A 12,651-nucleotide genomic window follows, 5' to 3' on the forward strand; every position below is an offset into this window, starting at 1 on the left:
CTTGCAATTGAATAGAACACAGTTTCTTGTATTGTATCTTCCCTAACGGGACAGGACCTGCTAATCCTGTTAAAGGCTTGCGTTTAAAACTACTACAGCATAAGGTGCATGGTACTTTAAAGGTGTATGCTTGAATTTATGCTAAACATGCATAAGAATTGAATCTCAGTGGTTACAGAGGTCAGGCACTAGTCTGGGACTAATTTACCTAAAATAACATTTGTTAGTCCAAGATAATCTGTGAAACCAGCCATATATTTATATATTTTCAATCTCATGTGAGATTGACTTGTCCTTTTGTTTAAGTGGTTAGACTTCGAAATAACCTTTTGTATTGTGGCTAAACGAAAAACTGAAACCCTTACCGAATTAAATATCTCATATTTACATTAATAGCTTTGAGAAATTGTGTGTCAAATTGTGTACTTGCATTTCTACAGTAGAATCCAACCAAAACACTGCAGACCAATATCGTCAAGATCGTGGTCATTTATTTATTTATTTATTTCTGTGATACAGACTATTTAAAGATGAACCTAACCTAACCAACAGAGGCAGGATGTGAATTTAATCAAGCTTCTTGAAACATGTTGTCCTCTCAAAAAAGATCTTGCACAAACTTCCCCAGCTCAGTGGTTGGCTTACTAACAATTCATTATTCTGTATAATACCAGTAATGGATATCAGCAAGCATCTAAACTTTAGGATTGATGATATGTCTTAAAGACAAACCATGATAAAATTTAAACTTTAGTCTCAAACACGTCAATCGTGTACTGGTACAATAGAAGTCTTTTCATGGTTTTTGCATACAACATTTAATACAAATGATTAAAGGACAAGTGACTAGCATTGGTTGTTCTTATTTTAGGGTTAGCTGTGTACAAACTTCATGTTTCTTTGTATTTTAGAAATGCAAATGGTCAACTTAATATGATAAACAAACTATGTTAATATGTATTTGGATTAAACAAAATTTGAAACCTCATTCATAACACTGAAAAATGGATGTTTGTCAAAATGGATGTTTGTCAAAATGGATGTTTGTCCACCAAGGGCAACCAAGACGTAACTGGTCTCAAGATGTTTTTATTGTTCTGATGGAATAAATGACCATTAGTCAATTATTAGAGACCTCTAATTGCTTCAGGAAAGTCTGCTCTATATAACGATCCATATATCCGTTGCTTTTGAGGCTATTTCTTGTCAAACATTGGTCATTTATGCAGTCCGGAATATGGAAGCATAGGTCTGGCCAACATTTTTGCCCAGAACACACAAGGATTTCATTTTCATTACCAATTAATGAGACATGCAGTAGCTGCTACAATTTGCAGGCATTTGTATATTCTGTTTAAATGTCTAAAACAATGTCAACGTATCCCCTCCCCCCCAAAAAAAATATAATACTATCATAAAAAATACCCCCAAAAAATACAATACTAACAAAAAAAATACTAACATAATCTACTTTCTGTAAGGAAAACAATATTCCAAATATATAACATGAAAGCTTACAACCACTTGAGATTTCTTCAATTTACTTTTCTTGTAGCGTGGGAAGATTAATATGTGTTTCGTATTGTTTATTTCCAGTTCTTCAGCCATTCCATTTACTGAGATTAACTGAAGCTGGAAAAGACAAAGGATCAGCATTTTTTTAAAGGGATTTGCAACGTGCTTCAGCTGCAAAGTGATGAAGACGCTACGGAATGCAGGTGTTTCATTCTCATTTTCCTTGTCCGCAACACTATGCTTATTACACTGGACAGCAGCCCTAGACATACCACTTGAGGGTAAGTTCAATTTCATGTACTGCATACTGCCTTTTGGTTTCAATTAACTCTGTCATTCATTCATTATTTTACTATTGTCCCTGGAGATGCATATCTTGGTGACAGGGGTATAGTTGAGGCACTCATATGTAAACACTATGTCAGAGTTTTTTTTTTTTTGTGTGTGTGTGTGTGTGTGTGTGTGTGTGTGTGTGTGTGTGTGTGTGTGTGTGTGTGTGTGTGTGTGTATAAAACTATATTCTTTACCAGTTATGGGGGATATCGAAGGCCATGGATATAAGGAGATGTCTGTCAGTCTATATGAGTATTAAATGTACATACAGTAGATACATTAGTGTTTACTGGCTGTGGTGGGGGGATGTACAGTGTTAACAACATACTTGTTTTTTTTCTTACCACGCTATTGTCTAGCTTTTTATTAAATTACATTTTGTGTTATATTTTATCTAATAATAACAGAAATGGGCAGAATCTGTACATCTTTTTCAACTTCGTATCTCAATAATTGCATAACTTGTAACTTATTCTAAACTAAAGTCATTTCAGGCATATTTATCATATATGAATAATTATCGTCATAACCCTTTCCCCAGTTTCAATCATAACCTGGCTGCAGTATGTTAATATTGTATTTTAAAACAGTGCATTCATTCATGCGTTTGGCAGGTGCAACCAAGTCTGGTCTTTGACTTGATAACCTCTTTTCAGATATGCTCTACATTCATAGGTTTAGCAAAATATAATAATACAACTGTGGTAATGCTCTAAATGAAACCAGACAAACAAGGAAATTGGTAAAATGATACTTGAATACTAATACTGTCTTACTGTTGAGCTGGTGTGGTTTTACTTCATCACATCAACTACAGCCTCTAGGGTGTACCGAGATTTAATTAAAAATCACTCTTCTGGTGAAAAAAAAAAAACTGTTCTGGTGTTGGTGCTGTTGTGTTCTTATTATTGCTTTGATTGTTAAGACATGTTTTAATTTATGGATTTATTATTCACTAGCCATTAACAATTCATAACTATGTATTCAATTCAATATATTCTTCCAGTTACTGATGCACATTATACAATGAAGTCGAATTTTCTTAAATGTTAAAAATGAAATGCATCCTGTTCACCTGTTTATTTTCTCATGTCTTGCCTCTCTGCTCACCTGGATTCCTAGCCTTAGGTCATACAAACAGTAAGTGTTCCAGTATCCTAATGTGAAATCACCAATACAGAATGAAACGCAATACTGTATAATGCACTTTAGTGGTATTATCAAAGAGGTCTACATTGGTGATCATGTGTCATTCTTCATATAAAAAAAAAAATTCTTGTAATATGTATGTATTGTGCACAACACATTTTTACAATGTGAATATATAATTTGACATTTGTATGCTGTATTAATTACTTCCTAGTCAACTGTTTGATGAGCATCCTTTTTTTTTTTGTTTTTTTACCCAGTTGAACAACTTCCAACGATCACAGAGCAGTCACCGACCTCTCAAGTAGCGTTTCCCTTTGATGAAAAGTTTACAATTAAATGCGAAGCAAAAGGGAATCCGCACCCAGAGTGAGTTCTTAAGTCACCTTTCTTGGGGGATGACTTTGGTCATGCAGACTGATGACACTATGTAACACAATTTTTATTCCTGGGTAGTAAGTGTTATTTCCTAATTGCTTGTGCCTCAAAAGTATAGAAAATGGCTATTATTCCCCACAAACTTTGCTTTTGTGACCAGGACAGTGATATTTTGAAATATCACTATTTCCAATGAGAAAACGGGAGCTTTTGTGTCTTTTCGTCAGAAAAAAACAACATATGAATCCAAATTAACATGTATTTATACTAAAGTAATACAAAAATGACTACAAAAGATTTAGAAGTGAGTAGTTTTTCGAGATTTACGATTATACTGTAAATTTTGAGGTTCATTCACACAACAGCTTGTCTCACTCTAGCGCAGCACATTTTTTTTCCTAGAGCAGTCCTTTTTGGAGTCAATCATCAAAAAAAATCTTATTTTTTCTTTGTTTTTTAGCCATCCACACAATGTAGATTCTACAACATTTATATATTTTAAAAATTACTTGAGTTTCACCTTTTCTTACTCTGTCCACAGCATCGAGTTTCATTTTAACAGAGAAAGATTTTTGTTTTTTGCTGTCTGCAATGCTTGAAGAGGGCTGCCATCACGGATGGTGTGTTTTTTTTTTTGTTTGTTTCCTCATCACTGCAGAGGCTATATGGTTTTGTAACCACCATGTATTCTTAAAATGTGCTTCTAAAGTCCCAAGTGGTGTCCGACAATGTATTATTTTTTTATTTAGATTTAAATGGACTAAGGACGGTCAACCTTTCGATCCCTCAGATGACCCAAGGGTGACTATAGTTGAAAATTCAGGAACATTTATAATCGGAAACAATGGAAACATATCAGAGTTCCAGGGTGTTTATCGCTGTTCAGCCACGAACAAACTGGGAACAGCCATTTCAGAAGAGATTGAAATCATAATACCAAGTAAGTGAGAAGGACTTCTGTATTTTCCTAATAATGTCACATTAGTATTATTATTATTTATCATCTGTTAATTGATTCAAAATAAAAGTTGCTCCAAATTTTCTCAGCTTATTACTTGTATTTGTATTTTATTTTGTTAGGCCAATTGAACTGTGCCCTAAATAATATTACATTCCATGACTCACAGTAGACAGATTTTACTTATAAAGGCTGGTGTTCATTGAACTGTAAACCCACACATACAGGAGTTGTTTCCAAGGGAAAATATATAGACACACACACACACACACACACACACACACTTTTGGTAATGTTATTCCCAAAAATGTATATAGGCTTATATTCCACATAAATGCAGATTTATTTTCTAAATAATGTCTTTATAGATAGTCCTACATAGTATGTAATGCGGTCCGGCTTGCTTATCTTTTTTCTGCATGTTGTTAGATGTTGCAGCTCAGCAACATGAAGCAACTTCCACCTAGTGGTGTGTTTGCACTGCATTTCAAGTAAATATGTTTTTCAAATTGCTGACTTCTGGCATTCTCGGACCTAATATTTATAGATTGAATAATTTTTAAATGATTACCACACTATTTAAAACAACATATTATTGCTTCTTTTGCAGCCATCCCAAAGTTTCCTAAAGAAAAAAATCCTCCAATAACAGTTGAAGAAGGAAATGCTGTTGTTCTGCAGTGCAACCCTCCTAAAGGAATCCCTCCCTTAAAAATACACTGGATGACAATTGGTAAATATTACCTTTCACACTGTTATTTCTAAATTGTGTTTGAAGGTGTCATTAGGTTACAAAACAACATAGCCAAATTAATAACGTCTAACATAAAACAACACAATTCATTATACTGTGGTAATTTTACCCTTAAGGACAGATAATGCATCTATATAGTATTTAATGTTTGTATTAAAAAAGTGTATGTGTTGTGTCCTTACAAATCTGCAACCACTCTGGATTGCTGCACCCCTACATCAGTAGCTGGTTGTTGGGGAAACAAATTTACAGTATGCATTTCAGTGAAAGAAGCCATGTGCTGGTTAAGATGTAGTGCAGTCTGGCTATTGTCTGCAGTGGCTTCCATCTGTGATTGGAATATTTCAGAGATAGAATGTGATTACTAGTGTCATCTTTTTTACATAGTTATTATAAATGTCTTCCATGTTTCTCTGGCACCCCTTTCACCATTCTCGTTCAAAAAACCTTGGCCCTGAAAAAACCCTTGTGTGTTTTGCATTATGTGACCTAATATTCAGATGCAACTTTGTTTCAATTCGTGTTTTAAGGATTAGGTATTATTTACCTATGTAGTGATGATTCCTAATGTAGGCCATATTGGACTTTTTGAGTTATCAGAAATAGATTTGTGTGTATAAATATCTCCGTCCTGAACAGGTCTGCAGCATATTGATCAAGATGAAAGGGTTTCTGTGGGGCTCAATGGAGATCTGTATTTCTCGAATGTCCTGGAAAAGGACAGTCGGAGAGACTATTGCTGTTTTGCAGCTTTTCCACGAATCCGAACTATTGTGCAGAAGACACCAATGACCTTGATTGTCAATAGAAGTAAGTTTTATTATGGTGAATATGCATTGTATACTCATAAACAAAATACATTTAATTGATTTTTTTTATTCTTTATTAAATATTATTTTCATTTTTTGTATTGTTTATTTTTTTTATAGAACCATGCTTTCATGATCGTTATATTGTTTGTTTTTTTGACTTTTTGTTGCACGTTATCATTTCCATATTTTTATTTCAGTTCAATCTTTCAGTGACACAGAATCATCTGTTACCTCTGGGGGTGAGTGATTAATCAAGCTGGGCCATGTTTATGATTATATATATATATATATATATATATATATATATATATATATATATATATATATATATATATATATATATATAGTGTAGGCTTGCATTGCACATACACGTGCAGTACCCTACCGGACATAATAAAATAATACTTGTATTGCTATATGATTCTTGTAGGGATCATAATACTAATGCCAGACAGGATAATACAGAATTTATCATACCTGTTGTATTTTTTATTTTGTTAATCTTAAAATTAATTAATTCGCCAATCAGGAACATTGTAACCATTGCTGTTTAAGGTTTGTGTCATACCATCTCTGTGTTTTAATTAACTGATTGCAATTTGTAAATGTTAACTGGTGTTATAGTTACAGTTATATTTTCTAGAAATATTTTTTTTTTATGTATTTAATTCATCATGTATTTAAAGACTGCTGCTGATCTAATAAGGTTCCATATTACAGTTTTTATATGAACACTACCTCTCTGTACAGCAAACTCTATTCTGCAGAGAAGACCCAAGCTTCTGACACCCTCTGGTGGTCATTCTACAATAAGCATTGTGAAAGGAGACACACTTCAGCTGGAGTGCATTGCAGAAGGACTGTCAGTATATTTCTTTACTATAACAATATATCCCTTTACCATCACCCTCTGCCACAACAGTCTTCTTCAGTTTACTCTGGGATTCTGGATGTATTTCGTATTTCTTACATCCGTTAGGAGCAGTGTTTCAGTGGGGCCGGTAATGGTTCTTCGACACTTTAGTCTGTTAATGACAATTTACAAAACATGTGTAAAAGTAGACAATTGCTTGGGCAAGTGCCTTTATCAGCAGCATCATGATAACTATCTGAAAAATGTGTTTACTTGACTTCATTTCTTTAAAAAAATCTATTTGAGTGTTTTTGATGAATATTACCACTGCAGCTTAATTTGTTAAAAATAGCAACTTAGTTGCAGGGAATTTTTTAAAATTTAAAACCACAGTTTTCTTTTCTGAAAATGTGCCTCACTTGTATTGAAATAGTATGATTCATTCTGTTTTGGATTATTTTATGTATTACTAGCCCAACTCCTAAAATCGAATGGACCCGGCTGGATGGAGACCTTCCAAAAAGAGCTGCGTTTCAAAACCTGGGAAAACTACTTGAAATACCTGAAGTCACAGAAGCTGAAAATGGCTTATATCAGTGCAACGCTGCCAATGCTTTGGGGAAGGTACCACATAACTTCCAAGTTACAGTTGAAGGTAACAAAGCAATGTTCACAACATTTAAATAATGCCACTTTACATTTCACATGCAATCAACACCAAGTATTGCAATTTTTAGTAGGTGTTATTTCTTTGTGTTGTTTGACTGATAATTACACAGGAGAATGATTTAAAAGTGAAATGCTCCATCTAGTGGATGTTATTATTACTGCATCACCTTCCTTTAACACTGAGCAATGGAAGACAACACAGGCACCATTTTTTTTTTCCCTCTGCATTGTGCTGCTGAGTGTTGAATATCAGTATCAATAATACCAGGTTCAGCTATGCTAATATGTGCCATCAATTTATGAAGATGTATGCATTATAAATTAATGTCAAATTAATGCTGCATGAATAATGATGTCATGCAGTTCAGTAAATACAGTTATTGTAGTTAAAAATATTAATTAGCAAAATGTTTCAATTTTTTTTAAGTGACTTGTTTACTGAGCTAAATTAGCAGAATTCATAATGGACTTCATAATGTTAATGGATTTAGTATTGTATCCTTAGCATTTGTATAGTGGTGTACAGTTTTAATGGTGTATTAATAATACATTTCATCTTCCAGAGCCTCCTCGATGGTTATCTAAGCCTGAAAGTATGATATATACAATTGGATCAGATGTTACATTAGATTGCAAAGCTGCTGGCAAGCCAGAGCCAACAATACAATGGAAAGTTAATGGAGTGCCTCTCAGAAGTAAGAAGTACATCACAAAACATAAACAAAATGCTTGCCATTGATAATACACTAATCCGTCGCATATCCACCCGTCACACATTTGCCCTAACCGCTCACTGCCATGATCAATCTCATCAGCAACGTTAGTTCATTATTGAACAGAGAAGATTAGTTCAAAGATTGTAGACCCTACCAAAGTTTTTCGTACACTGTGTTGTATGCGCTCTGTGCGCTGCCATTGCTGGTAGTGTCATGTGAGTGTTCAGTGTGTTGATATGTAAATAAATCCTGTTCGCCTGCAGGGGGCGTATCAACTTCAACCTCCATCTCGATCTCCTGCCTGTCACTCAGCATGGAATGCACGCACCCACACGGCAGACGGCTACTCTGTTACAAGCATTAATACCCTGTATCTTTCTAAACAAGGGATTTAGAGCAGCTCCCTAACAAAAGCTGAATCTCAAAACCATAATTGTGTGCATATAGCAATTGTTACAACTGTGTATAATGGTATTTAAAACAGGATTCATTTAACCGACTTCTTACATATCCACCCTTACTCTGGTCCCATCCCAGTCAGATACGTGACGGATTACTGTATAGGTGTTTATTATTATCCTACCAGTTCTAATATTAAATAATATAATCTTTACCTACCAATTGTACTGTAAGTGCTCCATATTACTCCATTATCAATACTCTTCAGTACAGTTCTGTTTTCTAATGTTTCCTAATTAATCAACTTTGCCCATTCTCTGGATATTTCATGAATCGAATTACTCTGCTATTAATTCCTTTAAATATTTTTTTTCAAGATATGCCGGTCTCCACTGACAATCAAATTGTGCGCAGGGATGTAAAAATAAATGACAGCGCAGTTTATCAGTGTGAAGCTTCCAACAAGCGTGGCACTATTCTTGCCAGTGCTAACATCCTGGTAATGAGTAAGTATCCCAAACTATACAGATATCTACATCTTAATAAGTATCCATTGCAAATCAATCCCAATGTGAAGTTCCCAAGATTCAGACTGATAAATGGCAGATGCACAATTGCTGATGCCAAAAAAACAAAAACAACAACAACAAAACTTGATTCATTCCACCCCCAGCCAATCACGCCCCTCAGAAACTGTGCATTTTGCAAACTAGCCAATCTGCTGTGGGAGGAGTGGGGTTTCAATTTTGCAATGCACTGGGTGTTAAATTCCTTGTAACTGCTCTTGTAAAGTAGCTTAGCTCTTCTTCACAGTGGTTAAGATGCTTGCTTAAGGAGTATGCAGTCTATGGTTTATGCACAGCCTGTGACCAGTTTCACCAGCATGTTGTTGTGGTAATAGAAATCCAAAAGGTTAAACCTTTTAAAATAGGCTCCAGACTGGACTTAACATCTTACTGAAACACTCCAACAGCCCCCAACAGATCTTTGCCTCCTATCAAAATTGTACCGCTACAAAATAACAGTTACATAGTCTTTGACAGTTCTTCTTGGTACACCAAGGTCAACATCTTACAGTATATCTATTTAGAGTTTTATAGCACTGCTTTTATTGCTTGTCCTTCTGTCTGTCCAGATGTTTAGGCTCTTAATGAAAAAAAATAAAACTTGCCCATTGTGTCTAAATGATGTTGAACATCTGTTGCTTTTATTTAAAATGACAAAACAATAGGTATTCATTATTTTAAATATCTGCTGTTTATCGGGTTTACTGCAAATAAAAGCTTTCTTTAAAGTTAATATTACCCCAAAGGGAAAATCACAGTATGCTTACACAGCCTTTTGGTTACCCTGGAGATTCAGTTTTCTTCTGCAGAGACAGGGAACATGTCAATAGATCAGTTTTCTTTACAAACAAATATTAATTGTAAACGTGTGGTGCTTCAAGCTGGTAACAGCTGCCAGCGTGACTTTGTTTGTGGGTTTTCTGCCACTTCCAGATAGGATTCACAGTCAGTCCTGCAGTTTATCTTCTCCCACCATGAGGACACATCTTACTCAATAACAATCAGTTGTTTCCATAAACCTGCAGGGTTCGTGTGTGCATACTGAAGCTTATCAATTCCCTAGGCTATATTCTTATGTTAAAATCTGGATCATAATAATAGCAATAATAATAATAATAAAAAATAGCAACCTCAGTATATAATTTTCTCCTCTTTAAGGAATTATTATTTACCCTATTCTAATGTGGGGTGACATGCAACCTGCTGTTTTCAGTGTATTGACTTTCTTCACAGATCTTCCTCCAATGTTACTTACTGATAATAATCTGGAATATGCAACAGTGGAAGGGAAAGATGTTCTCCTGGACTGCAAAGTGTTTGGATCACCACACCCTGTAGTTGAATGGTAAAGGATAGCGTGCTTGTTATGCTTGTTGGCTTATTGTATACTGTATGCAATATAAGGATGAAGAATTAACGATACGGCAAAAATGGTGATCATAAAAACATACTGGAAACTATATAAGTTCTTTAAAGCTTCTCTACAAATATGTCAGTGGCTAGGAAATGTATCTTGAACTTGCAAGGCATGACTGTATGCCTTAACATCAGCAATATCGTATGTGACACGTGATATCAGTTCTTAGTCAATGGGCCAAAATTTATGCTATGTTTATGTATGCTGCTCATGCTATTTTAATATAGCTCAACTTGCTGTAGACATTTCTGTCAACATTAATGTAGCTATCACCTTTTTATGAATCATATTACATTGACATCTACATTTAAATCTGTACTGTAACTGAAATCTTTTAAAATAATCTGCTGCATTCCAAGGATAATCCTTCAATTAACATCTGACAGTCATCTCCTGACATTGTTTATTCTGATGTGCTTATCAACAGGGACAGAGAAGACTCAGCCTCCCCTGTTCAAGGTCCAAAGTATTCAATATATGAAAATGGTTCCTTGAACATAAAGAATACTGTAAAGGAAGATTCTGGGCTGTATACCTGTTTGACTGGAAACACAGAAGGAAAAGCTGCAATCACTGCCATATTAGATATAAGAGGTATTTTGAATCTTGGCAACAAAAGTTTTTATACTCTTCCAGTATTGGTGAAATATGGCAAACTTTTTTTTTTTTTTTAAAGAAGGTTTCACTTTAGTTTAAGTATCCATTTGTAAAAAAAAAAAAAAAAACAAACTAAATGTGTGCTTATAAATAGGTTTAATCTTGATTATTAACAAGGGATAACAGTTTATTAGAAACACATAATAACACTAAGCTTCAGGTAATGTTATACAGTGATACAGTTTTTAATAGCTCAGTTATATTAATAACAGATACTAATGTGTTTGCAAAAAAGTGTTTTAGTAAATTTCCTATACTCCCCAAATACTATTTTAAGCATGAGTTGGGATGGTTTTTTTATTTACAAATGAACACACATCTCTGAATGGATTTCAGATATTGCAATTGTGTATTGTCTGGCTATGACATGCGTTGTATACCTGAAGAAAATACAAGATAATTATTGTTTTAACGCATGTATGTGCATTAGTGTGGCCGTCATTTTGTGTGGGTAAACATGATTGAATAACAAAGCAATGACTGTAATAGTAACACTTACTGGAGCAGCCTGGGGGTGGGCAATGATGGCACTGTACTGTAGGATAACCTCATTATTATTATTATTATTATTATTATTATTATTATTATTATTATTATTATTATTATTATTATCATCAACTTTCTTTTCACAAGCAGTACAAAACTGCATAATAAAGCTGTTTTTTTGTTTTCTTGTTGGTATTCTCTAGATGCTACACAAATTGTGGAACCTCCAGAAAATATAAAGGTTCTAAGGGGAAGCACAGCTCAATTCACATGTGGAGCAAAGTATGACTCTGCTTCTGCAAATGACTTCCAGGTTTCATGGAATAAAGATAACAAGGACATAACTTTTATCCACACAGACAAGAGCAGGTAATAACAACCACAGCTTATGTAACTCATAATTACAGGTATTATTTGTGTGGTACATGTGGTTTATTTACAGTATATTTATGTTTAATGCACATTCCTCTCTCTTGTCTATAAACACATTCTGTACTTCAGCTATCAGGCATGTTTCCCTTTGAAAACCTACAGGCACCAGGTTTTAAAATAGGGCTAGAGCTTTGATTAAAAGAACATGTAAAGTGTGTCATTTTCTCCAGCTCATTCCTAATGTTTTTGTGAAACTTCAACTGCGTTTCCAAACTATGAGTTGACACAGAACACCAGTGTGCTGCAGTGTTGAACCAGGCTCTCCACGGCTGAGACAAAGCTAGTTTGTGGATTTCAATCAGACATGGCAGCTGCTCACACGTTCCTCAGCTGGGCTGATGGGCCGCTCTCCAGGGAAGAGATTCAAAATCAAGATGTTATTAAAGATTTCTTGCCACTTTCTGCTCGGTTGTTTAATGAAGAGGAGTGGAAAACGACAGGTCTTAGTCTCAAAGGAAGCACACTGCTGCTTCGTCTGCACCTGGCACAGCAGGGCCACACTGGTGTAACGAAATGATACTCTTTGATGTTTTTTCTCATTGCTGAAAATAGGTCTT

At 34.7% G+C, this 12,651-nt stretch overlaps 1 protein-coding gene across 14 annotated transcripts in view; it reads left to right on the forward strand.

Annotated features, from left to right (window-relative positions):
• LOC121298204 (neural cell adhesion molecule L1-like protein) overlaps nt 1-12,651 on the forward strand; it is a 59,713-nt gene that overhangs the window by 30,235 nt on the left and 16,827 nt on the right. For 10 of the 14 annotated variants that reach the window (XM_041225149.1, XM_041225156.1, XM_041225160.1 and 7 more), the window contains exons 2-15: nt 1,597-1,796; nt 2,971-2,988; nt 3,258-3,366; nt 4,125-4,315; nt 4,944-5,066; nt 5,727-5,897; nt 6,097-6,138; nt 6,650-6,761; nt 7,226-7,407; nt 7,985-8,116; nt 8,914-9,042; nt 10,336-10,447; nt 10,947-11,113; nt 11,866-12,031. In XM_041225149.1, coding sequence (XP_041081083.1) covers nt 1,697-1,796; nt 2,971-2,988; nt 3,258-3,366; nt 4,125-4,315; nt 4,944-5,066; nt 5,727-5,897; nt 6,097-6,138; nt 6,650-6,761; nt 7,226-7,407; nt 7,985-8,116; nt 8,914-9,042; nt 10,336-10,447; nt 10,947-11,113; nt 11,866-12,031 — 1,754 coding nt within the window. In that variant the 5' untranslated portion in view covers nt 1,597-1,696. The remainder of the gene's footprint in view (nt 1-1,596; nt 1,797-2,970; nt 2,989-3,257; nt 3,367-4,124; nt 4,316-4,943; nt 5,067-5,726; nt 5,898-6,096; nt 6,139-6,649; nt 6,762-7,225; nt 7,408-7,984; nt 8,117-8,913; nt 9,043-10,335; nt 10,448-10,946; nt 11,114-11,865; nt 12,032-12,651) is intronic. The other 4 variants (XM_041225153.1, XM_041225163.1, XM_041225152.1 and 1 more) reach the window with 3 other exon arrangements.

Source organism: Polyodon spathula, chromosome 23 (genome assembly GCF_017654505.1).
Source record: "Polyodon spathula isolate WHYD16114869_AA chromosome 23, ASM1765450v1, whole genome shotgun sequence".
NCBI classification, from domain to species: Eukaryota; Metazoa; Chordata; class Actinopteri; order Acipenseriformes; family Polyodontidae; genus Polyodon; species Polyodon spathula.